Genomic DNA, 27,080 nt, shown 5'->3' on the forward strand with positions numbered 1-27,080 from the left:
TAGGTCTTCCCCCCGGAGCAGGATTTCCACCCTATTCAAGGTTCCAGGAGGGAGCTAGGCCCCAACCCATGACCTCCAGGTCATGAACCTGTCCCCCACTTCACTCTGAGGACAGGCTGGGAGGTAGGAGGGCATGAAGAGGCAGGGGAAGACGGGAACTGGTACAGAGGTTTAATGGGACAGGAGCTGGGGCCAGGGGAGGAGGGGAGGGCTGTCACCGTGACAGGAGGCTGTACAGGAGGCTGGGTAGAAGGGTGGCCGCCAGGCAGTGGGGCTCCAGGAAAGCCAGCTGGGCCCCTGAGGTCAGCCGGTCACCATAGCGGTCCAGCAGCATCAGGACCACGCCATTCGTCCAGCCAAAGCTCTCCTGGGAGAGGCAGGGCAGTGGGCCCGGTTTCTGGGGAAGCCGCAGACCCTTGGTGGGGGCTGTGGGCTCTCTCCCCAGGGGCACTGGCCCTGCCTAACCCCAGCAGTACAGGAAGCACCAGTAAGCTCGTTCCCTGGGCCCACATGCAGGTGAGCACACTGAGGCCTGGGGTGGGGGTCGTGGCAACAGAGCCCAGGAGTTCCCTGTAGGGCGATGGCCAGCCCGCCCCTGGCCTGCTCACCTGAACTTCATACTCTCCTCCCCCACCAGGCTGTCCACCGTTGCTGATGTCATACTGGGGACAAGCAGGTGGGCTGTAGGTCAGGCACTGCCCCCAGCTCCAGGAACAACAAACAACCGGAGCCCTTGGGGAGAAGCTGCTCTGCCTGCCCAGCAGCCCCTGCAGTACCCAGGAGTGGCCACTGGGTGCCGCCACCATCCCAGCTGTGCTGGCCCTGGGCCCTGCTGCCAAGCCTGACCCACCTCTGCACTGGGACGCCCTGGGGGTGCAGGGAGGGCTCAGGCCAGCTCACCTTCTCATACATGGCTGACTTTTGCGAGTAGACATCAAAGTTGGTTCGGATCCAATTCTGAGCCAGCTGGAAAGCCACTTCCTGGGCCCGAGGTAAAGGTGCCTTGGCCCTTCTAGACCCCATCGCAGGCAGGACTCAACCTCCAGGTCTCCCATCCCAGACAGAGCAGAGGCTGCACCCTACTCTCCCCAAGGAGAGAAAGAGGCCTGGGTCCTAAGACTTCCCTTCTGAGACCATGGGCCAAACTGTCCTTAATCGAGGGCGCTGGTTTGAAGGGCAAACAGGACTGACTGCACTGGACAGGTCGGGTGGACATAAATGTTTGCCAAGTGGAGGCCAGGAGAGCAGAGGAGTGAGAGAAAGGACGCGGGGCCTGCGTCTTTTGTTCACGCGTCCCCAGCACCAGGGAGGCCCACCTCTACACCCTGGGGAGGGCCCTTGGCTGTGCCAGCCCTGCCTCCTTACCTCTGATGACCAGGTCCTGCAGGGGGGCCCAGGCATTGGGGAAATCCCACTGCTGGCCTGTCTTCAGGAGAGAGGTCGGGATTCCATACTGGTAAGTCAGGATCTGGCTGTCCTAGAAGGTCCCAGACATTCCCATTACTGTGGGTGGGGCTGGACTGGGAGCCAGGACAGGATACTGGGCCCCGCAGGAAGCCAGATGTCCCCTTCTTGACTCTTTTCTTCTTGGCTCACAGCTGCCCCCCGGTGGCTCTGCAGGACCCACAGCCTGGGACAAGAGGCACAGCCAGAGGAAGCGGCCTCCCCTGCAGGTCCTGCTCAGGGTTGGGAGGGGGTGGTGCTGCCTGCAGTGGACCCCAGGCACCTGCTGTGCCCTCACCTCCAGGTATTTTAGAGCCTTGTCTGGCACACCAGGGTCAGAGAAACACCCGGCCCAGAGTGGAGCGAGGTTGGATGGGTAAAACTCCTGGTTCTTCTTCTTGTTCTAAAGGTCGTAGTCGAACCAGGCACCGGTCTCCTCATCCCACAGGACTGCATTCAGGGCGGCCAAGCGCTGTGCCCGCAGAGTTCTATACTTTGTGGCCTGGGAGTCGTTCCCTGGGGCAGTGCTGCCTTTAGACCCAGCAGCCAGCGCCCTGCCTGCGGGCCGCAAGCCTTTCATGGCTCTACTTTGGCCTCCACCCTTTGTGTTTCTCTGCAAGGACTAAGACACCCTGATGACCAAGGGGATGTGCCGACCTGGAACCGACCACACTTCTGGTGTCTAGGTCCTGGAATTTCCTGAGTATATAGCCCCACACTGCTCCCAGGGAACCACTGGAGCTGATCTGTCCCAGGGTCTATCCTCCCAAGGGTATTGGCTGGGTGGATTCCCCTAGCTCTCAGGGGGTCAAGAACAGCTGTCTGAGGAGAGGGAGTGGATGGATTTTGGATGTGTGGACTAGAGTTCCCCTCACAGACCCTAGAGACCCTCACAGTAAGAAAGGGAGGAAGAGAGGATTAGGGTGGGCTCCGTTTGTCCTCTTGTCTGGTACACAAATGTGAGTGCAGGCGTCCACTAGGGCGGGGCTCGACAGGCTGGGTTGCTGAAGGCCTGTCACCCCAGGGTCCTACTTCCAGTTCTATTGCCAAGTCTGAGGCAGGAAACCAGGCTCCCTGCTTACCCTTCCCTCCTGGGGTGCTCACCCAGCCTGGAATAGAATTTGCTCATCAGCTCCTCTGCTTGGCATAGGAAGGCATTCAGGTCAAGAGGCACCAGTTTGCTGGTTCGGATGCCACTAAGCGAATTGGGGTTTGGGCCTCCGATGAGCCAGTGTGAAGAGAAGTCCCAGCCAGACTTGGCCCCAGCCTTGAGCTCACCCCACAGAGGGTCCCGGTCTCCTCTGAGGACACAGCAGGGAACCCAGCCAGTCCCGGCTGCAGGATAGGCAGCCAATGACAGGAGACCAGAGCCTGACACAGAGGTGCTCAGCCGCCCTGCCCCCAGCCCTCCCTCACCCTGCTACTGCTCACCTTCCGGCAAGGTGTCAGCCAACTCCGCGTCTTTGTTGTAGGACTCAGGCCTAGCAAAGAGGAGAGGTGGGCAGCCCAGCACTAGTAGCTACTAAGCCCCTCTGTGGTCAAGAGGAGGCTGAGCCATCTTGATCCAACTGCCCTTGGGCCCCCACAGCCCAGGATTGCAGAGAGCTCTCGGTGTCACCATCTGAGAGGTCAGGACAAGTCACTCCTCCTCCTGCCCGGGGTATTGTGATGCTCTACCCAGAGTGAGCAGGTAAGAGATTGAGGGGTGGGCTGTGCAGTTCCTCACCTGGGTCCCCCGTAAGGGACATAATAGCGATTCAGGAGGTAGTTCTTTCCCTCCAAGCTCACAGAGACAGTCGTATTCTTGGTCCAAAAGTCCAATTCCAAGGCTAGCATCTCAATATTCTCCCTGGAGTGAAGCAGACAACACCTCAGCCCAGGCGCGCTGCCCATCTCCAGCCCTGAGAGGTCTGAGGTGGGGGGTGAGTCTGCAGAGCAGCACAAGAAGGGTGGTACCCACTGTAGGAAGGTGGTGTCGTTGGTGGGAGTCAGGTAGCAATCCATCATGAGGGTCAAGAGTGGGGGCTGGCTCCGCTGCAGGTAGTATACACGCCCGCCATTGGGGACATGCCCATAGCTGCCAAGAGGAAGGCCTGCTGAGATGCCTTCTCCCCAACAACTGGCACCAAGGCAATCCAGCTCCAGGCCTATGGCACACCTGCCAATCCTCCCCACCTAGGCTGGAGGTGGCTGGCCCCCTCTCACGTTTTCACCAGGTCCAAGAAGTTCTGCAGCATGCCCTTCACCGTCTCAGCCATCTCTGAGAGGAGCAGACCCTCCATGACCCAGTAGGAGTCCCTGGGGAAGGGGCAGCTTAGGCACCACCCTACTGTCTCCCTCTGCCCTGCACACCAGCCAGTGGGGCACTCTGCCCTGCTCAAGACACCCTGCTGGCCCTGGGTTTCTGCACCACTGCCAGTCCTGTAGGCCCCCTGGTCTCTCAGGCCTGGGCGCTCACCAGTAGTAGAACTCAACAAAGCGACCGCGAGGCACAATGAAGGGATGTTCTGAGTAGATGAGAGAGAACCGTTCAGGGTGGCTGAGAACCTCTGGCTTCATCTGGAATCAGGAGAGAGGGCAAGGGGAGCCTAGAATCCCCATGGAAGCAGAGGCTGCAGGCAGCTGGGGAATCTGAGGCCCCGGGAGTCACAGGCTTTGGAGCCAGGCAGTTGGGTTCAGCTCTGGCTCCACTGCTGCTCAGCCATGTGATAAAGGCCTGGCCGCTGGGAGCCCTGGGGTCCTCATCTGTCACCTTCTGGCCTTGGGAGTCCTGGCTCAACTTGGTGCCGGGTAGAAGACCCAACCACTCAGCCAGGCACCGGGCAGGTATCCACCAAGCAGTGGCCGTTACGAAGACCCAGGGTGGGCTGGGTGGTTAAGGGGGGTTCCAGCCCCCCATTTCCCCTCTACTCCTCATCCTTGCTGCCACCACCCAACCAGGCTCAGAGGATTGGCCCATCACCCCCATTCTCTGAGCCAGGTAGGGGTAAAACCCCAAATGCTTTCCCCAGGTGAGGGGATATAGATGAGCAAAGTAGCTCAGGACAGGGCTGAGCACAGGGCCTGGCCCCAACCAGCAGTAGCACTGACTCCTCCTGAGACGGAGGCCTCCTGAGAAGGAGCTCAGGGAAGGAGACAGCCCAGCAGGCAGTGAACATCTACCCAGTACCGGGCAGCCTGGAGGTGGCAAGGCAGGCTGGGGTTTCCTGGGGAGGCTGGGGAGCCTTCCTGGAGGAGGCAAGGCATTAGAAGTAGATGCTGCTCTTCTGACCTCAAAAGTTCTTTCTAGAGGGCTTCTAATTTGGGGATCCAGGGGTCAGGAACTGGTTTCTCAGAAAAAGAAGCCTGATCTGTGCTCCGGAGACACTGTGGGCCCCAGGCACATTCCTCTCTCCAGTTCCCTTGGCCAGGCCTTGGGGAAGCCCAGGACGCTGATACCTTCTTCCCCAGCTTCTTCCAGAGCTGGTGCAGCTGCCCTGCCCAGACACGTAGTTTGGCATCTGAAATCTTCTGCAGGAACTGGGGGCTGGAAGAACACAGGCCCCCCAGGGTTCGGGGAGGCAGCTCGGTTGGAAGGGACCCTCTCTTGTTCCCCATCCAGAGTCATACCTGTCTTTCCAGTCTGCAGGGGTCCAGGGCTGCAGCTCCTGCCCCTTGGCCTGGAAGAGTTCCTGGACAAACACCTGCAGCTGCTCCCTGGGGATGCTGTGATTGTGGTCCCTGGCCAACTCAGTGAAGATCTGCAGGACTTGTTCTGGAGAGCAGGCAGCAGGGAGGGGTCAGCAGGGTGTCACAAGTCACTCCCTGATCACAGGGGCCTCTCTGCTTGTTCTTGCCCCCTGCCTTCTTTGGAGAGAAGGTTCTTTGGAGAGGAGGTTCAGCCCTAGGTGCTTCACCTGGAGCTATAGACAGAGGCATGTCCACAAACTGCTTGTCATCCTGGTAGAGCTTGGCCATTTGAACTTGGTGTAAGAGCTCCCCGTGGCACTAAATCTCACTGCAGAGACAGGGATAGGAGCAGATCAGGTCACCACCAGCACCCCATTAGGACAGAAGAGAAGGCTAGAGTCTGTGGCAAACTGGTCAAGGCGTGTTCCCTGGGACTGGACAAGGGCTGTGTGTGTGTGTGTGTGTGTGTGTGTGTGTGTGTGTGTGTGTTAGGAGTTTGTGGGTTGGAGTGACATACAGGGCTGAGGGAACAAGTAGGGTCTTCGGGCAGTAAAGTGCCTGTCCGACTGCCTGAACCCACACTGGTGGCTAATTTGAGATGGTGTAGAACAGCTGGTGGACAAAGGGAGGTTAGCACTTTAATCATACTGGTGTGGCCAATTCTCTGCACAATGGCCCTGTGTAGACTCAATCGGAAGGGCTTATGGCAGAAACCTGGGAGGTGCACTCAGCGGTGATCGCTGAGTGGGCCAGAACATTTCCAGATGCAGTGTATGTAGAGGTCATTTGAGAGACAATTACTAGCTGGCTCTCGAGTGTTTCCAGAAACTGCTTCCATGACTGCAGAACACAAAATAATCCTGAAACCTGAAATACCCATAATGTCTTGGGTGATGTCAGAGGAACACTCTGTAACAAAGGCAGTGCCCAGAAGAGTTCCTGAATAAAATGGAAACGGTTTATTCAGGAGCGTGCTGCTCAGGGAATGCAAGGAGGTGCTCATGGTATTCAGGAGCAGGAAGCCTCTTTCCCTCTAGGGTCAACTCTGGAAGCACCGAGGAGCTGATGGATCCTAGTGCCACATAGGGGCCCTTTGAACAGCTCTTGGTTGAATGATAAAAAGCTGCTTGGTTTATAGGTAGAAAGACCTTGCTTGGAAGGCCTTTGCACTCTGACTGAGGATGGAAAATCTTTGAAGAAGGTAAGAACAAATCACCTCAGTGGATTGAATTGCATGCTGTTTGCCTTGCAGTGATAGAAGAATCGAATGATAAAAGCCCCTGTGTTTGGTTTTTTTTTTTTTTGAGACGGAGTCTCGCTCTGTCGCCCAGGCTGGAGTACAGTGGCCGGATCTCAGCTCACTGCAAGCTCCGCCTCCCGAGTTTATGCCATTCTCCTGCCTCAGCCTCCCGAGTAGCTGGGACTACAGGCGCCCGCCACCTCGCCCGGCTAGTTTTTTGTATTTTTTAGTAGAGACGGGGTTTCACCGTGTTCGCCAGGATGGTCTCGATCTCCTGACCTCGTGATCCGCCCGTCTCGGCCTCCCAAAGTGCTGGGATTACAGGCTTGAGCCACCGCGCCCGGCCGTGTTTGGGTTTTTACTGACTCATGGGCCGCTTCCAATGGCCTGGCAGATAGGCAGTGAAAAACTGAACTACTAAAGTGTTGCCCACCTGGGGCATAACCCTATGGAAATGTAAAGGGCACATTAAAGTAGCTTTGCATATCAGGTTGTAGATGCAAATGTGCAAAATACTACAAGATGCTATATTAGAACAGAAGATGCTGTACCAGTGTGGACTACCAAGTTACATTTCTTCAGATCAGAGAACACAATTGACAGCATCTAGCGTTCAGCAACGGGGCAAGCAATACCACAGCAAATGGACATATGGTGTTGCATACCATCCTCAGAGTAGCGCTTTGATAGAAAATTGGAACAGATAGTTGAAACATTTGCTGTCTATAGTGGGGGGAGGGAGATAAAAGCATGAAGGGGTGGCTTACATACCTTCAGAAATGTGTGCTCTGGCCGGGCACGGTGGCTCACACCTGTAATCCCAGCACTTTGGGAGGCCGAGGCCGGTGGATCAATTGAGGTCAGGAGTTCAAGACCAGCCTGGGCAATATGGTGAAACCCCATCTCTACTAAAAATACAAAAATTAGCCAGGTGTGGTGGCACATGCCTGTGATCCCAGCTACTTGAGAGGCTGAGGCAGGAGAGTCACTTGAACCCGGGAGGTGGAGGTTGCAATGAGCCAAGATCACACCACCTGCACTCCAGCCTGGGCAACAAGAGCAAGATTGTCTTAAAAAAAAAAAAAAGTGTGTGCTCACATTCAACTTGAGAGGAGCAAAGGAGGTCTCCATTGGATGAATTCCCCTAATTTTTCTGGGGGACCTGGAAAGAGGGAGGGCAGAGTTGTTGGTATGACTATATGATTTGTTCCCACATCATCTCAACTATATTTTCCTACCCAATACAGTGGCCCCAGGACTAGAACTGCAAATGTGGGTGTCAGTAGAAGGGACGATTCTCAAGGAAAAAACTGCAACTGTACCTTTAAACCTTTATGCCAGATTTACTAAGGGTCTGATGGGGTGTGTTGTGCCTTCATAGTATCTGGTTAAATTTGGCTTCTTAGTGAATGCAGCCATGTTGCCTAGTGGTCAAGATAGCCCACTAGTTCCACACCTTTGTAACTCTTCCTTATATGACTGGGAGCGGACTGAGGGCAAGGCACCTGCAACAATACTGTTGGTGCTGGCAATGTGGATCAGCACAGTGGCCAAGCCTAATGTCCCTTCCAGAAGTGGAAAAATTTGGTAAAAATCAATGATGGGCTGGGCGTGGTGGCTCATGCCTGTAATCCCAGCACTTTGGAAGTCCGAGGCGGGTGGATCAGGAGGTCAGGAGATCGAGACCATCCTGGCCAACATGGCAACACTCCCGTCTCTACTAAAAATACAAAAATTAGCTGGGCATGGTGATGCCTGTAATTCTAGCTACTTGGGAGCCTGAGGCAGGAGAGTTGCTTGAACCCGGGAGGTGGAGGTTGCAGTGGGCCAATATTGCATCACTGCACTCCAGCAATAGAGTAAGACTCTATCTCAAAAAAAAAAAAAAAAAAAAAAAATCAATGACAGATGGTGAGGAAGAGACGCAGTAGCTGAGGGTAAAGGAATGAGTAAATGGGTTATGCAATGAGGGGAATGCAATATCACGTTGGTGCCTGGAGAGACTCAAAACAAGAGAGTAAGATTGTGTCTTAGCATGATTATACCAGATGCCTGAAAGGGGGAAGCCATGCATTTGCCAAGACGACTCCTGCTTTTGGGCCCTGACAAGGTCAAATGGCAGCCTGCAAACCTGAGTGGCACTGCTCTGAGACTTGGTCATATGATATGAGGATGAGCTGCACCAGTTGCTGACAACAGAATGTAACTCTAGCAATGTGCCAGAGATTTTTGACTCTTAATTTTCAGGTTACATCTACTACGAAGGATACCATTTGGGAAGGAATTTCCAGGAACTACTCTTTTTGGGGCCTTTGGATTATGTGGTTTACAACTCCTGGCAGAGTAATCACTGTGTAACTGTAAACCTTGATCATTGAATGTTTAGAAAGGTCTCCGGTTAAAATGAACAAAATATAACAGTAGCATGGCCAGCCTGTCCCAATGAGCTCCATGCACAAATGCAGATCACCCTTGTTTTTGTGGATGAAAAGCTGTTAAACAGAATAGAAAAAAATTTTATTTGTTATTTTTTTATTTTTTTGAGACGGAGTTTTGCTATTGTTGCCCAGGCTGGAGTGCAATGGCACGATCTCGGCTCGTGGCAACCTCTGCCTCCTGGGTTCAAGTGATTCTCCTGTCTCAGCCTCCCGAGTAGCAGTAGCTGGGATTACAGGTGTGCACCGCCATGCCCGGCTAATTTTGTATTTTTAGTAGAGATGGGATTTCTCTATTTGGTCAGGCTGGTCTCAAACTCCCGGCTTCAGGTGATCCACCCGTCTCAGCCTCCCAAAGTGCTGGGATCACAGGTGTGAGCCACTGCACCTGGCCTAGTTTTTATTTTTTTAGATAAGGGCTCACTCTATCACCCAGGCTGGAATGCAGTGGTGCAATCACAGCTCATTGCAACCTCAATCTCCCAGGCCCAAGTGATCCTCCCACCTCAGCCTCCTGAGTAGCTGAGTACAGGCTGATGCCAGCGTATCCACCTAATTTTTTCTATGTTTTTTTGTAGAACTAGGTCTCAATATGTTGCCCAGGCTGGTCTTGAACTCCTGGCCTCAAGTGATCCTCCTGGCTTGGCCTCCCAAAGTGTTGAGATTATAGGCGTGGGCCTGGATGCCCAGCCCAAATGGGTTTCTTATAGTATTAAAGCAGTAGGCATCCCATGATATGTCCAAATTCTCTTGGGGAACAGCCCCATGCTGAGACAAGGAAGGCTATGGGAGGCTTTATGGCATACTCAAACTAATTACACCCAGGTGTGATGACCACTCATCTAACCCTAGTATGGGGAACTCACAAATTCTGGGTACAAAACATGTATCCTAACGGCACTCAGGCCTTTAATGCAAAATGGCAACAGCATACATGGTGGAACAAACATTGCCCATGAGATAGAAAAAGCTCTAAGGGAGATAGGTTCCCCCATCATGGAACATGCTGAATTTATTAATCCTATTTTTTTCACCTTAAAATCTTTTATCCCTAACATATTTACTTTTTTTTTTTTGAGACTGAGTCTCACTCTGCCGCCCAGGCTGGAGTGCAGTGGCACCATCTCGGCTCACTGCAACCTCCACCTTCCTTGTTCAAGCAATTCTCATGCCTCAGCCTCCCAAGTTGCTGGGATTACAGGCATGTGCCACCATACCCAGCTAATTTTTGTATTTTAGTAGAGACCGGGTTTCACCTGTCTCTGGTTGGTCTTGAACCTTCTGACCTCAGACGATCCAGCTGCCTTGGCCTCCCAAAGTGTTGGGATTACAGGCGTGAGCCACGGCACCTGGCCTACAAATTTACTTTTAACAAGGAGAAGCATTTAGAGAAAAAGATGTATTAGAGGAAGAGGGAATACTTCCAAACTCATTCTACAAAGCCAGTATTACCCTGATCCCAAAACCAGATGAAGACACATCAAAAAAATAAATAAATAAATAAAACTACAGGCCAGTATCACTAATGAATATTGATGTAAAAATCCTCAACAAAACACCGGCAAACCTTGGCCGGGCATGGTGGCAAAACCCTGTCTCTACGAAAAAACAAAAAAATTAGCCGGGCGTGGTGGCATGCACTCGTAGTCCCAGTTGCTTGGGAGGCTAAGGTGGCAGGATCGCTTGAGCCCAGGAGGCAGAGGTTGCAGTGAGCTGTGATTGTGCTGCTGTACTCCAGCCTGGGCGGCAACAGAGTGAGACTCTGTCTCAAAGAAAAAAAAAAAGATTTTCCATGTTCATTGTTTATGGATTGGAAGAGTCAATATTGTTAAAATGTTCATATGGGCTGGGCACAGTAGCTCATGCCTGTAATTCCAGCACTTTGGGAGGCCAAGGCAGGCCAATCACTTGAGGTCAGGAGTTCGAGACCAACCTGACCAACATGGTGAAACCCTGTCTCTACTAAAAATACAAAAATTAGCCAGGCGTGGTGGTGCATGCCTATAATCTGAGCTGCTTGGAAGGCTGAGGTAGGAGAATTGCTCAAACCTGGGAGGCAGAGGTTGCACCACTGCGCTCCAGCCTGGGTGACACAGCAAGACTCCATCTTGGAAAAAATAAATAAATAAATAAATAAATAAATAAATAAATAAGGAACTCATACAACCCTATTAAAAAAGCTAATAATCCAATTAAAAATGGGCTAAAGACCTGAATAGACATTACTGAAAAGCAGACATACATTTCCTTAAGAAAAGAAATTTAAGGCCGGGCGCGGTGGCTCAAGCCTGTAATCCCAGCACTTTGGGAGGCCGAGACGGGCGGATCACGAGGTCAGGAGATCGAGACCATCCTGGCTAACACGGTGAAACCCCGTCTCTACTAAAAATACAAAAACTAGCCGGGCGAGGTGACAGGCGCCTGTAGTCCCAGCTACTTGGGAGGCTGAGGCAGGAGAATGGCGTAAACCCGGGAGGCAGAGCTTGCAGTGAGCTGAGATCAGGCCACTGCACTCCAGCCCGGGCGACAGAGCGAGACTCCGCCTAAAAAAAAAAAAGAAAAGAAATTTAAAAAAAGACATACAAATGGCAAACAAGCATATGAAAAGGTGCTCAATATAATTGATCATCAGAGAAATGCAAGTCAAAACTACAATGAGAAAGCATTTAATCCCTATTAAAATGGCTTTTATCCAAAAGCCAGGCAATAACAAATGCTGGTGAGGATGTGGAGAAAAGGAAACTCTCATACACTGTTGGTGGGAATGTAAATTAGTACAACCACTATGGAGAACAGTTTGAAGGTTCCTCAAAAAACTAAAAACAGAGCTACCATATGATCCAGCAATCCCATTGCTAGATATATGACTGAAAGAAAATAATCAATATATTGAAGAGATATCTGCACTCCCATGTTTATTGCAGCACTATTGACAATAGCCAAGATTTGGAAGCAACCTAAGTGTCCATCGACTGATGAAAGGATAAAGAAAATGTGGTACATATACACAATGGAGTACTATTCAGCCATATAAAAGAATGAGATCCTGCCATTTGCAAGAACATAGATGAAACTGGAGGTCATTATATTAAGTGAAATAAGCCAGGTGCAGAAAGACAAACTTCATATGTTCTCACTTATTTGTGGGAGCTTAAAATTAAAATAATTGAACTCATGGAGATAGAGAGTAGAATGACGATTAGGAGAGGCTGGAAAGGGTAGTGGTATAGTGGTAGGCATCGGGGGGAGGTGGAGATGGTTAATGGTACAAAAAACAAATAATGAATAAGACCTAGTATTTGCTAGCACCACAGGTGACTATAGCCAAAAATAATTTAATTGTACATTTAAAAATAACTAAAAGAGTATAATCAGATTGTTTGTAACACAAAGGATAAGTGCTTGAGGTGGTGGACACCTCATGTACCCTGATGTGATTATTACCCATTGCATGCCTGTATCAAAATATCTCATGTAATTCATAAATATATTCACCTACTATGTACCTCCAAAATTTAAAAATTAAAAAAAAGAACAAAACAAAACAAAAGATTAAGTGAGGGGCTTCAAGTGTCTTAAATATTAAATAAATGTAAGGTTTTTTTATTAAAAAAAAAAATCAATTTCCAGTTCCACTCCCCTACCCAGAGATTGGGAGGTCAGGCTGATATTACTTGGCTCAAAGCCCCACCTCTCCAAACACACAAGTTGGTCTTTCTGGCATGTCCAGTCCTCGTCCTGAGTCAGCTAATTAGTATAATCCATCTAGAGCCTCATCATGAATACTAAAGACACACCTATCATTTGGGAAATTGCAAGAGCTTAGAAGTTACTTCCCAGCAACCTGGGTCAAAGAACAGACAAACTCTGTTATACAACAGTCCAGTCCCTAGCCTTTACCCATAGATCCCTTGTAGCAAAACAGTCATACTTTCCTGAGCAACTGCATTTGGAATAGCATTTTTGTAACAGACAAAGAGATAGTATCAACATGAATATATTGAAAATTTAGAGGAGCTAGTGTGGAAGTAGAGATGGGAAGCTTTTTGCTCAATTTCCCAATACATGTGACCCTCAATATTAGTATTATAATCTTGCCAACAACACCAGTGCTTTATCATATTGCACTATGGTAGATGTAACCTGCAAATTAAGAGTCAAAAGATGTTCACACATTACTAGAGTCCCATTGTCATTAATAATTAGTCCTGTTCATTACCAGATCATATGACAAAATGTCTCCCAGGATACGGCCACTCAGGCTGGCAGGCTCCCCTTTGATCTTGTCAGTTTCCAGAGCAGGAGTGGTCTTGGCAAAATATGGCTTTATGCTTTCAGGCGTCAAGTATAATTGAATGAAGAGGCGATAGCATCTTTTTCTCTGATCTTCTTTCTAAGCATTAATGTAATAGTGGACTTCCCTCATTGCATTTCTTATTAATGCATGGATTCATTCATTTATTCCCAGCTACTACACCTCTTGTTCTCCATTTATACCCAGACGTTTCCACCTTTGGAAAGAACATTGGGTTAGGCCATTGTGTTTATCCAGATTGTAGGTAGAAATACTTGTCTTGTAAATGCTTCTTCTTCGGTCCACTCCCATTCGTACAGGGCAGGCTTACATAGGTACAGAACTAGTAAGCTATCTTGAGCAGTAGGCAATATATTTGTATTTATTGTTAGCCCCATTTTTGCTAGATAAGGTGAAGGCACAACCTGCCCCATCAGACCCTTAGGAATTCTCACACAAAAGTTTAAGAATATAGTTATACTTCCTTGCTTAGGAGTAATTCCTGCCTCTTGCATTTGTATCTGCAGTCCTAATTCAAAATTCTATCAGGTAAATGTAACAAAGAGATTAAAATAATTGAAAAGAATCAAGCAGAAACCCTAGAGCTGAAAAATGCAATTGGCATACTGAAGAATGCATCAGAGTCCTTTAATAGCAGAATTGATCAAGCAGAAGAAAGAATTAGTGAACTTGAAGACAGGCTATTTGAAAATACACTATCAGAGGCCAGGCGCGGTGGCTCAAGCCTGTAATCCCAGCACTTTGGGAGGCCGAGGCGGGCGGATCACAAGGTCAGGAGATCGAGACCATCCTGGCTAACACGGTGAAACCCCGTCTCTACTAAAAAAAAAAAAGTACAAAAAACTAGCCGGGCGAGGTGGCGGGCGCCTGTAGTCCCAGCTACTCGGGAGGCTGAGGCAGGAGAATGGCGGGAACCCGGGAGGCGGAGCTTGCAGTGAGCTGAGATCCGGCCACTGCACTCCAGCCTGGGCGACAGAGCGAGACTCCGTATCAAAAAAAAAGAAAATACCCTATCAGAGAAGACAAGAGAAAAAAGAATGAACGACAAAGCACGCCTACAGGATCTAGAAAATACAATCAAAATGCCTCAAAACGGCAAATCTAAGAGTTATTGGACTTAAAGAGGAGGTAGCGAAAGAGATAGGGACAGAAAGTTTATTCAAAGGGATAATAACAGAGGACTTCCCAAACCTAGAGAAAGATATCAATATCCAAGAACAAGAAGGTTATAGAACACCAAGCAGATTTAACCCAAAGACTACCTCAGGGCATTTAATAATCAAGCTAAAGGTCAAGGACAAAGTAAGGATACTAAAAGCAGCAAGAGAAACGAAACAAATAATATACAATGGAGCTCCAATATGTCTGGCGGCAGACTTCTCAGTGGAAAGCTTACAATCCAGGAGAGAATGTCTTGACATATTTGAAGTGCTGAAGGGAAAAAAACACTTTTACCCTTGAATAGTATATCTGGTGAAAATGTCCTTCAACCATGAAGGAGAAATAAAGACTTTCCCAGACAAGCAAAAGCTAAAGGATTTCATCAATACCAGACCTGTCCTACAAGAAATGCTAAAGAGTGTACTTTGATCAGAAAGAATAGGATGTTAACACACAGTAAGAAATCACCTGGGCCGGGCACAATGGCTCATGCCTGTAATCCCAGCACTTTGGGAGGCCAAAGTAGGAAGATCACTTGAGGAGTCTGAGACCAGCCTGACCAACATGGTGAAATCCTGTCTCTACCACAAAACACAAAAGAATTAGCCAGGTGTGGTGGCATGCACCTGTAGTCCCAGGTACTCAGGAGGCTGAAGTGGGAGAATCGCTTGAACCGGGGAGGTGGAGGTTGCAGTGAGCTGAGATCTCACCACTGCACTCCAAGCCTGGGCAACAGAGTGAGACACTGTCTCAGGGAAAAAAAAAAAAAGTTAATGATCGCTGGGCTCAGTGGCTCATCCCTGTAATCCCAGCACTTTGGGAGGCTGAGGCAGGCAGGTCACTTGAGGTCAAGGTGTTTGAGACCAGCATGGCCAACATGGTGAAACCCCATCTCTACTAAAAATACAAAAAATTAGCTGGGCGTGGTGGCGCATGCCTGTAATCCCAGCTACTCGGGAGGCTGAGGCATGAGAACTGCTTGAATCCAGGAGATAGATGTTGCAGTAAGCTGAGATCGCACCACTGCACTCCAGCCTGGGTGACAGAGCGAGACTCCATCTCAAAAAAAAAAAATCACCTGAAGATACAAAACTCACTGGTAATAGTAAGCACACAGAAAAAACACAGAATATCATAACACTAGAACTGTGGTGTGTAAACTACTCTTATCCTATGTATCTGCAGTCCTGGGACCACTGGGATTTACTGGAACCACTGAATCATCTGGAAAAAGAAAGTTTAGTTAATGTGGGGAAGAAAGAAAATGGTATAGTGATACCACATGGGAAGAATTGCTAGTCATCGTCCCCCAGTCCCTCTTCCCTTTAACTTCCAGAAAAGCAGAAGAATCTATCTAATAGGGACAAACCCTTGAGCCCCCTTATGTTGAGTGTGAGCACATACTTGTGAAGGCATGTAAGCCAGCCTTTCATACCCTTATTCCCTGCTGTTTTAGACAGCACATGCTTCAACTGCCCATCCCAATTTTCTATGGAACCACTCCTCTGAAGATGAAAGTGTTTCTTGATCTGAAGAAATATAACTCAATGGTTCAAATTGGTGGAGTATCTTTTGTTCTGACCCTTTTACAGTGTCAGTATTTTGAGCATTTGCATCTGCCACTGGCCATGCAAACTCCAGTCCAGAATCAGTGTCTACTCTTGTCAGGACCCATTTGTAGCCCTCCAGGCCTACCAGAATCGGTCCATCTTGCCAGGTATGTGCAGGGCCTTCCCTCCAAGGTTATCTTCCCACAGCCGTGTGCAGTCTTTCTCTTTTTGGCAGACGGAAAAGTACTTACTGGCATTTTGTGCCTCGGCGGGAACAAGAGGACTAAGTCTAAATTCAGCCTTTCTCTGCATGGCTGCTGCCCTGCAATGTCCATTTATTTCATGAACACAGGTGGCCACCTCAAGCGAGCACACAGGGATGCCTGCTTGTTGCCCCAGTTCCCTTTTGATCCTGGAAAGGGGTTCTTCTGATGGACATCAACATAACCTGCTTTAATGCACTCCTAAAATTCCTGTTGTGATTTCCATATAGACAAGGTTCCCATTGTTCTTCTGCCTGACCATATGGCCAGGCCATTGGGCCACTGTGCAAGAGTTAGTAAAAACCTAAACAGTATGCAATTCAGCCCACAGAGCCGATTTGTTTTTGCCTTCTTTGATCAGAGTGACAACCTTCCAAACAGTAGTCTGTTCATTCACCTTGGGACTGCCATCCATAAGCCAAATAGCTCTTTGTTGGTCAATCGAGAGCTGTCAATAGGGCACTGTCCAATTGGCAATAGAATCTAATGAGTGGGTCCAAAGTCAGTCCTAGGGGAAGAGAGTCTCTCTGCTCTTGAATACACTGAATAACTCTGCATTCCCCCATGAGCTTATTCCTGATCCAGTCATTTCCACTTCATTATGGAACTCTTCTGGGCCCTGCCCACTCTCTGAGAGCATTTCTTCAACATCACCCAAGATATTATAGGTATTTCAGGTTTCAAGATTATCTTACATCCTTCAGTCATAGGGGCAATTTCAAATAATGTCTGATAGCAAGCCAATAATTACCTCTCACACGGAAATTCTCTAGTCCAAAGTCCCAGCACTCATGCCAGGAGGTGCTCTAAGACTTTTGCTGTAAAGTCCAGTCTATGCTCCAGAGAAGGCTAACAATCTCTGTGGAGCTGGGCAATCTTATTGGTTCCCATTTGGAATGTCTAATCAATATTGCTTGATGAGTGGATGTCCATGCCTTCTGTTTTACAATACTAGGTAGTGGAAATGTTTCCTGGTCAGATACAGTATCCATCCCTGTAATACATTCAGGCAGAAGAGATGCAACACTCCACATAAAACCTGTTCAAGCGCATACCAGTTTTTTGTTTTGTTTTGGTTTGGTTTTGAAATGGAGTTTCGCTCTTGTTGCCCAAGCTGGAGTGTAATAGTGCGATCTCAGCTCACTGCAACCTCCGCCTCCTGGGTTTAAGTGATTCTTCTGCCTCAGCCTCCCGAGTAGCTGGGATTACAGGTGCACACCACCATGCCCGGCTAATTTTGTATTTTTAGTAGAGACAGGATTTCTCCATATTGGTCAGGCTGGTCTTGAACTCCTGATCTCAGATGATCTGCCCACCTCTGCCTCCGAAAGTGCTGGGATTATAGGTGTGAGCCACTGCACCTGGCCACATTTTTATATTCTCTCAATCTCATTGCAGTGCCCATCAGGGCTTCAGCAGGTGCTTTTGGTACCACAGTGCAGGACTGGAGGTTGTAATTCCACCGACCAGAATCTAAGCATGGCCCATCTTTTACTTTCAGTTTGACTATTAGAGATAAAAATCTATAGGGATTGTATATTTGCTTTTCTTCTTAGTAGTATACATTTTGCTATGCACATGGGCCAACTCCCCAAAAGTTAGAGATCAGTCATCTCTAAGTTCCATTGGTAACTTTTACCTCCAGTAACTGATTGCAGCATGACTGCCCTTCACACCATGAGTGACCGTGTAGCCACTCAAGAATGAAAGATTTCTCATCCCCTGCCCTTTCATCTTTTCTTTCCCAACCCACAGGTTTCAGTGAGTCAGGGTCATTCTAGTAAATCCACATTTTCTGACACCAACTGCAATACTGCAATTTAATCCTGGTGCTAACCATCGGGAGTTAGTGCAGAATCCACACTCAGGTTAAGGGCACAGTCCTGAGTGAGACAGCCTCACGTCTGACACTAGCCACAAGTTCAGGGGTCCCCAGGCCACCTGCACTTATTACCAAGAGGCTACAAATGTAGGGGTTCCCATAACGCTTTCAGATTTGATAATTTGGTAGAACTCACAGGACTCAGAAAAGCTTACAGTTATGCTTAGGGCTGTAGTTTTATTACAAGAATATAAGCCAGGATCAGCCAAATGAAGAGACACATGGGGCAAGGTCTAGGGGGGCCCTGAATGAAGAGCTTCTGTGTCCTTTCCCCATGGAACCAGGATGTTTCCCCTCCTGGCTCATCAATGTGTTCACCAACCAGGACTTGGTATTTATTTGTTTTATTTTTTTGTTTGTTGAGACAGGGTCTCACTCTGTCACCCAGGCTGGAGTGCAGTGGTGCAATCTCACCTCACTGCAACCTCCACCTCCCAGGTTCAAGCAATTCTCGTGTCTTAGCCTCCTGAGTAGCTGGGATCACAGGCATGCACCTCCACGCTCCGCTAATTTTTGGCATTTTTGGTAGAGACAGGGTTTCACCATGTTGGCCAGGCTGCTCTCAAACTCCTGGCCTCAAGTGCTCCACCCACCTTGGCCTCCTGAAGTGTTGGGATTACAGGCATGAGCCACTGTGCCCAGCCTACTGACCAGGACTTCGGAGTCCAGAGTTTTTATTGGAGTTTCATGACATAGGCATGATTGATTGAATCACTGATCATGTAATTGAACTCCATCTCCAGCCACTTCTCCTCCCTGAAAGTTGAGAAGTTGGGCTGATATCATGTGGACCAAAACCCCAACCCTCTACACACATGCTTGGCCTTTCTGGTATGGCCTCCCTTCATGTGGAGTCATCTTGTTAGCAGAAGCCGTCTAGGGGCCCACCATAAGTCACCTCATTAACAAAAGCTATCAAAAGTCTGGGAAACATGGCAAAATCCCATCTCTACAAAAAAAAACAAAAACCAGCCAGCTGTGGTGGCACACACCTAGTCCCAGCTACTCAAGAGGCCAAGGTGGGAGGATCACCTAAGCCCAGAGAGGCTGAGGCTGCAGTGAGCCATGACTGCACCATTGCACTCCAGCCTGGGTGACAGAGTGAGACCCTGTCTCAAAAAGCAATCAGGCCAGGTGCAGTGGCTCATGCCTGTAATCCCGGCACTTTGGGAGGCTGAGGTAGGTGGATTGCTTGAGGTCAGGAGTTTAAGACCAGCCTGGCCAACATGGTGAAACCCAGTCTCTACTAAAAATACAAAAATTAGCCAGGCATGGTGGTGCGTGCCTATAGTCCCAGCTACTTGGGAGGCTGAGGCAGGAGAATCGCTTGAACCCTGAGGGCAGAGATTGCAGTGAGCCAAAATCTTGCCACTGCACTTCAGCCTGGGCAACAGAGCTAGATTCCATCTCAAAACAAAACAAAACAAAAACAAAAAACGGTAATCAGGGACCACTAGGAATAACAGATATTCCTATCACTTGGGAGATTCCAAGAGCTTAGAGGTGACCTTGGAGGAACCCAAGACAAAGACGAAACAAATTCTTCGTTATGCAAGAAGTGGCTTGTGCATGAAAGGATTGACTCAGCAGGTCTGCTGTGTTCAAACCCTGCACGTTTCAGAGAAAGTTCTGGCCTGTGACCAGCCCTGAGAGATAAGATTTAAATTACTGAAATATGCTGCCTGATAAGTCTTTGTTTTTCTGGGACCTTCGGCCATGCCAGATATATGATGCTAATAATGTGATTTGTGGCAGGGGCCTTTGGCCACCCAGTATCAGTTTGATCTCTGAAGATCTGGAGAGTGAGTAACTGAGGTCAGCCACACAGGTAGTCCATGCTTCCATCACTGACCTCCAATAAAAACACTGGACACCAAGACTCAGGTGAGATTTTGTGGTTGGCAATACTTCATGCATGCTGTTGCATGTTATTGCTGGAAAAATCAAGTACTGTCCATATAAATCCATTGGGAGAAGAAAAACTGGAAGATTGAGCTTATTTTCTCCTGGACTCGGCCCTAGAATATTTCACCTCTGATGGCTTTACCATGTATCCTTTCACTGTAAGAAACCATAATCAAGGCCGGGCACAGTGGCTCACTCCTGTAATCCCAGCACTTTGGGAGGCCAAGGCAGGCAGATCACAAGGACAAGAGATCGAGACCTTTCTTGCCAACATGGCAACACCCCCGTCTCTACTAAAAATACAAAAATTAGCTGGACCTGGTGGCAGGCACCTGTAATCCCAGCTACTGGGGAGGCTGAGGCAGGAGAATCGCTTGAACCCAGAAGGTGGAGGTTGCAGTGAGCCGGATTGCGCCACTGCACTCCAACCTGGCAACAGAGCGAGAGTCCATCTCAAAAAAAGAAAAAAGAACGAAACCATAATCATGGTATAACTGTTTGGAAGTATTGGTGAATCATCGGCCTGAGGTTAGTCTTAGGGAACACCAATAAAGTCATCTTCCCCTACATTTGGCAAACAGCCTAATGCTTGACAAAACACTGGACCACCCAGTCTCTCTGAAGTCATCATTACAATCGCACAGGACAAAACCTATTAACTCTCCCAGGGACACTTTTCCCCTTTATACTCCACAATTGTCATGGGCGAGCACCGTCAACTCGCCCTGTATCACACACCCCCTATTGAACCCCTTGTCTCTGACTGTAGTCCTACCACTGGAGCCCAAGCCCAAACTTTGTTGCCTGGAGCCCCGCTCTGCCCAGACCTGTTCCCACTCTGCCCCAATCACACAGGCCTTCTTCCCAATCCCTGAACAGCACCTCAGGGCCTCTGCACGGCCCTTTCCATGCCTAGACTGTCTTCTCCCAGGTCAGCTCAACGATGGTTCCTACCACAGTTCTGCTCACACATCACGTCCTCAGAGACACCTTTCCTCCCCGTCCTCTCTAACACACCCTCTGCTCACCCACAGCAGTGGGTCCTAACTTCGCTCTACTTCAAACTGTGCTTCTGTTACTGTTTTGCTATTATTATTATTATTATTATTATTATTAGAGACAGAGTTTCACTCTTGTTGCCCAGACTGGAGTGCAATGGCACGATCTTGGCTCACTGCAACCTCCACCTCCCAAGTTCAAGTGATTCTCCTGCCTCAGCCTCCTGAGTAGCTGGGATTACAGGCGTGTGCCACCATGCCCAGCTAATTTTGTATTTTTAGTAGAGATGGGGTTTCACCACTGTTGGTCAGGCTGATCTCGAACTCCTGACCTCAGATGATCCCCCCTACCTCAGCCTCCCAAAGTGCTGGGATTACAGGCGTGAGTCAGCATGCCCGGCTGTTTTACTTCTATTATTATTGTTCTTGCAGGAACTGGTAAAGTGGTTGATGTGGCCACAGCTCCATAAATCCATGAGGAATGAAGGGTGAACTTTGCCTGAGTCCAGGAGGCAGGACAGGGTCACTCATCTCTGTCCCTGGTGATGGAAACTCAGGGTTAGGAAAGAGCTTTGACCTACCCTGGGTCACAAAGAGAGTATTAGGGTCAGAGCTTAAGCCCGGGTGCTGTGGTCAGGCCCTTAGGCTGCCTCTCACACCCAGGCTAGGAAGCTGGAGCAGAAAGTTTGCTAGAACAATCCTGGGAAGAGGCCTGCACAGTTCAAGGGGCAGCTTGGAGGAAGAGAGGGAGGGAGGGTGGGCTCAGGCCAACAGGCTTTAGACCTCAGGCCAGGCTCTGGCAGCTGCATCTGGTATCAGGACTGCAGGTCCTGGCAGCGGGCAGTGGCTCACGCTTGTATTCCTAGCACAGTCACCAAGACTAATTCCCTTCCAAAGGTGGAAAATTTTGGTAAAAGTCAATGACAGGCCGGACGTGGTGATGCATGCCTGTGATCCCAGCAACTCAGGAGGCTGAGGCACAAGAATCTCAGACCTGGGAGGTCTAGGCTGCAGTGAGTGGGGATGGTGCCACTGTACTTCACCTGGACGACAGAGCAAGACTCTAACAAAAAAACCAAACAAACAAAAACAAAAACAAAAAAAAGGACTGCAGGTGCAGTGCCCAGCGTAGAGCCTGCTACACAGGAATCCTCATTTTCTTCTCTTCCCTACTTTTTTTTTTTTTTTTTTTGAGACGGAGTCTCGCTCTGTCGCCCGGGCTGGAGTGCAGTGGCCAGATCTCAGCTCACTGCAAGCTCCGCCTCCCGGGTTTACGCTGGGACTACAGGCGCCCGCCACCTCGCCCGGCTAGTTTTTTTGTATTTTTTAGTAGAGACGGGGTTTCACCGTGTTAGCCAGGATGGTCTCAATCTCCTGACCTTGTGATCCGCCCGTCTCAGCCTCCCAAAGTGCTGGGATTACAGGCTTGAGCCACCGCGCCCGGCCATCTCTTCCCTACTCTTTCCTTCCTTTATAATCTCTTCTTTTTCTTCTGAAGTACTGACCCCAGAGCTTGAGATCTCATCCCAGCCTCCCTCTTATTGCCATCCTCTCCCACTGCCTTCCCCACACCCTACCTCTCACAGGGTGGGGGTAGGGCCTCCTGGGACCCCAGTCCCAGCCCCAGCAGCAGTAGCAGGCACAGCTTCCAGGTCCTCCCTGGCATAGTGGCTGTGACTGTGACTGAATGAGCAAGCCCAGGCACCTTCGGCTTGCTGGGCATAGCCTGACTCGCCTGACTGTCCAAGTTGGCCGAGGTCCAGCCTTCGAGGCGTGGCCACCTGAGGGACGTGTGCTTGGTCTGTGTGCAGCCTGCTCGCCCCTCCCGCTCTCAGGGCAGTGGTTACCTCCCCTGCTTCTACTTTGCTTCTTCTATTTCACAGTCTCAGCTGCTGCCAATGGCTCAGGCCCTTCCCTCAGAGCATGGGGATGGCGGTGGGGAATGGGCACCTGAAGGCCAGGGACACAGTCGAGGCCACGCACCTGTAACCTGGATGCAAGTTCCTTGTGTGGCCCCAAGACCACCCACTTCAGAGAGTTACCATTTCCCTTGACATTTCAAATGGAATGACTCAAGATCCTGTCCCTGGTGTGGTGTGAAATTCAGGGACTCTCACTATTGTCTACAAGAGACATGGCAGGAGCACAGGGCAGTAGAGCCATTCTGTCTGGGGAGAAGTAAGGGAGATCCACCGTAGTGTGACATTTGTAATGAGTCTTGTTTTTTTTTTTTTTTTTTGAGACTGAGTCTCACTCTGTCGTCAGTCTGGAGTACAGTGGCATGATCTCGGCTCACTGCCACCTCTGCCTGCCGGGTTTGAGCGATTCTCCTGCTTCAGCCTCCCAAATAGCTGGGACTACAGGCGCGTGCCATCACACCCATTTAATTTTTGTATTTTTAGTAGAGATGGGGTTTCACCGTGTTGGCCAGCATTGTCTCAATCTCTTGACCTCATGATCCGCTCGCCTTGTCCTCCCAAAGTGCTGAGATTACAGGTCTGAGCCACCACGCCCGTCCTAATGAGTCTTGATGATCACATAGGAGTTTGCCAAGGGCTGGAGACCACTACAATGTATGCAGAGCATACAAAGAGAACAGCAAACCCCTCAGCCTAGCTGCAGAGAACTTGGTGTTCATGCAGGGAAGGCTTTTGAGATAGGCTGCAGGATCATGTTGGCACCAGTCTGAAAATGGTCTTTGCCAAGCCAAGGAATGTAATTCCTTGTAATTCCCCAAAGTGGAGCTAGCAGAGAAGTTTGTGAGCTTAAGAAGCAGATTCTCACCGGGAGGGAGCAGTGGCTCACACCTGTAATCCCAGCACTTTGGGAGGCTGAGGCGGGCGGATCACCTGAGGTCAACATGGTGAAACCCCGTCTCTACAAAAATACAAAAATTAGCTGGGCCTGATGGCGGGCGCCTGTAATCCCAGCTCCTCAGGAGGCTGAGGCGGGAGAATCGCTTGAACCCAGGAGGCGGAGGTTGTAGTGAGCTAAGATTGTGCCACTGCACTCCAGCCTGGGTGACAGAGAAAGACTCAAAAAAAGCAGATTCGGTTGCTTTAGGAGGCTCATCCCCTCAACATATGGAAGGTGAGCTGAAGGGACAGGGGACAGGGGGTGGGCAAGGCACATGGAGTGTAGTGATTGGCGTAACCTCTCCTGAAGGACTTAGGTTTGCTGTTAAGGATGTCAGTTGTGGCACCTGAGCAGTGTTTGCCTCTGTTAAAAACAAAAACCTTAGACAAATTAAATTTAACCCTTTATTCAAGCAAAGAAATGACTCATGAATCAGGCACTGCTCTGAACTAGTAAAGGTTCAGATAGCTCCACCCAGTAATGTGGGCAGCTGGCATTGGTTTTTTGTTTGCTTTGTTTTTTGAGACAGGGTCTTGCTGTGTCGCCCAGGCTGGAGTGCAGTGGCTCCTATCACAGCTCACTGCAGCCTTGATCTCTCAGGTTTAAGGGATTCTCCCACCTCAGCCTCCTGAGTAGCTGCGACCACAGGCACATGCCACCACACCCAACTAATTTTTTAATTAAAAATAATTTTTTTTTTTTTGGTAGAAATTGTGTCTCCCTATGTTGTCCAAGCTAGTCTGGAACTCCTGAGCCAGAGCAATCCTCCTGCCTCATCCTCCCAATGTATTGGGATTATAGGTGTGAGCCACCATGCCTGGTCAACAATTTTTTTTTTTTTTGACATGGAGTCTCACTCTGTCGCCCAGGCTGGAGTGCAGTGGTGTAAGCTCTGCTCACTGCAAGCTCCGCCTCCTGGGTTCATGCCATTCTCCTGCCTCAGCCTCCTGGGTATCTGGGACTACAGGCACCCGCCACCATGTCCAGTTTTCTTTTTTCTTTTTTTTTTTTCTTTTTTGGATTTTTAGAAAGACAGAGTTTCACCATGTTAGCCAGGATGGTCTCAATCTCCTGACCTCGTGATCCGCCTGCCTTGCCCTCCCAAAGTGCTAGGATTACAGGCGTGAACCACCACTCCCAGCCAACAATTTTTTTTTTTTTTTTTTTTTTTTTTGAGACGGAGTCTTGCTCTGTCCCCTGGGCTGGAGTGCAGTGGCCGGACCTCAGCTCACTGCAAGCTCCGCCTCCCGGGTTTACGCCATTCTCCTGCCTCAGCCTCCCGAGTAGCTGGGACTACAAGCGCCCACCACCTCGCCCGGCTAGTTTTTTATATTTTTTTAGTAGAGACGGGGTTTCACCGGGTTAGCCAGGATGGTCTCGATCTCCTGACCTTGTGATCCGCCCGTCTCGGCCTCCCAAAGTGCTGGGATTACAGGCTTGAGCCACCGCGCCCGGCCTCCAGCCAACAATTTTTAAGTGTACAATTCAATTTCCTTTTATTACATTCACAATGCTGTGCAACCACCCTTGCATTCTTCGGATAAATCTCACTTGGTCATGATGTCTAATCCTTTTAATAAACTGTTGGTTTTGGTTTGCGAGTATTTTTTTGAGGAATTTTGCATCAATATGTATATAGGATATTTGACTGTAATTTTCTTTTCTTGTGATTTTTTTTTTTTTTTTTTTTTTGGACACACAGTCTTCCAGTCACCCAGGCTGGAAGACAGTGGCATGAACACAGCTCACTGCAACCTCGACCTCCTAGGGGTCAAGTGATCATCTGGCCTCAACCTTCTGCGTAGCCAGGACTACAGGTGCATGCCACCACGCCTGCGTAACTTATAAATGTTTTCATAGAGACCACATCTGACTGCATTGCCCAGGCTGGTCTTGAACTCCTGGCCTCAACTGATCCTCCCGCCTTGGCCTCCCCAAGTGGGAGCCACCACGCCCAGCCCTCTTGTGATGTCTTTATCTGGCTTTGGTATCAGGGTAACGTTAGCTTCATAGCATGAGTTAGGAAGTATGCCCCCTCTTCTATTTGTGGAAGTGTTTGAGAAAGATTAATGTTAATTTTTTAAATGTTTGGTAGAATGTACCAACGAAGCCATCTGGTCCTAGACCATATTAGGCAGAAACAATATATATGTGGGGGATGGGGGCAGAGAGAAAGAGTTTGAGAGGTAGCTGGCAAGTCCAAAATCTCTAGGGTAGGCCAGCAGGCTGGAGAAACAAGGAAGAAGCTGCAGTTCAAGGCCGAAGGCAGCACGCTGGGAGAATTCCCTCTTCTTCTGGGGAGGTCAGTCTTTTTCAAATTAGTCTTCAACTGATTGGATAACGCCCATCCACGTATGGGAGTTAGTCTGCTTTACTCAGAGTCTACAGATTTAAATGTTATTTTCATCGTTTTAGATGAAGATATGTTTTAATATCTTCACAGAAACATCTAGAATAATGCTTGCCCAACTATCTGGATACCTTTGCCTAGCCATGTTGACACATAAAATTAAACTTTTTTTTTTTTTTTTTTTTTTTTTTTTTTTTTGAGATAGAGCCTCATTCTGTTGCCCAGGCTGGAGAGCAGGGGCATGATCCTGGCTCACTGCAACCTCTGCCTCCCAGGTTCAAGCGATTCTCCTGCCTCAGCCTCCTAAGTAGCTGGGATTATAGGCGCCCACCACCACACCCAGCTACTTTTTATATTTTTAGTAGAGACAGGGTTTCACCATGTTGGCCAGGCTGGTCTTGAACTCCTGGCCTCAGGTGATCCACCTGCCTTGGCGTCCTAAAGTGCTAGGATTACAGGCGGGAGCCACTGTGCCCGGCCTAAACATCTTTTTTTATTGCAAGGTTTTTTATTGCCATCTCTTTACTTGTTATGCCTATTGAGACTTTTTACTTCTTGCATCAGTTTATATAATTTCTGTTTCTAGGAATTTTTCTGTTTCATCTAGGTTATCTAATTTGTTGGTATATACTTGTTTATAGTATTCTATTTTCAATTTTGTAAAGTCAATAGTAATGCCTCTGCACTCATTCTGATTTTTTGTGTGTCTTCTCTGTCAATTTTATAGATCTTTTCATAGGACCCACTTTTTGGTCACTCACGTCACTCACTGCAACCTCTGCCTCTGCCTCCTGAGTAGCTGGGCTTACACGTGACTGCCATCACACCAGGCTAATTTTTTGTATTTTAGTGGAGACGGGGTTTCACCATGTTACCCAGGGTGGTCTTGAACTCCTGAGCTCAGGCAATCCACCCACCTTGTCCTCCCAAAGTGCTAGGATTACAGGCATGAGCCAACGTGCCCAGCCAATGTTCTTTTTTAAAAAAACACACAACTCTATAGTGATTGTACT

General features: G+C 49.0%; 1 protein-coding gene across 1 annotated transcript; it reads right to left on the reverse strand.

Moving 5' to 3' along the window:
- Positions 1 to 157: 157 nt before the first annotated feature.
- On the reverse strand, positions 158 to 22,527 carry TREH (trehalase). Its single transcript, XM_010367473.2, is given in 15 exon segments — positions 158 to 367; positions 609 to 662; positions 901 to 1,079; positions 1,366 to 1,477; positions 1,742 to 1,959; positions 2,548 to 2,742; positions 2,875 to 2,924; positions 3,170 to 3,292; positions 3,404 to 3,520; positions 3,649 to 3,741; positions 3,902 to 4,002; positions 4,882 to 4,969; positions 5,053 to 5,197; positions 5,340 to 5,440; positions 22,439 to 22,527. Coding segments are annotated over 13 exon segments (1,476 nt in total). The 3' UTR covers positions 158 to 367; positions 609 to 662; positions 901 to 1,035.
- Between the last annotated feature and the right edge of the window lie 4,553 nt (positions 22,528 to 27,080).

Source organism: Rhinopithecus roxellana, chromosome 15 (genome assembly GCF_007565055.1).
Source record: "Rhinopithecus roxellana isolate Shanxi Qingling chromosome 15, ASM756505v1, whole genome shotgun sequence".
NCBI lineage: Eukaryota > Metazoa > Chordata > Mammalia > Primates > Cercopithecidae > Rhinopithecus > Rhinopithecus roxellana.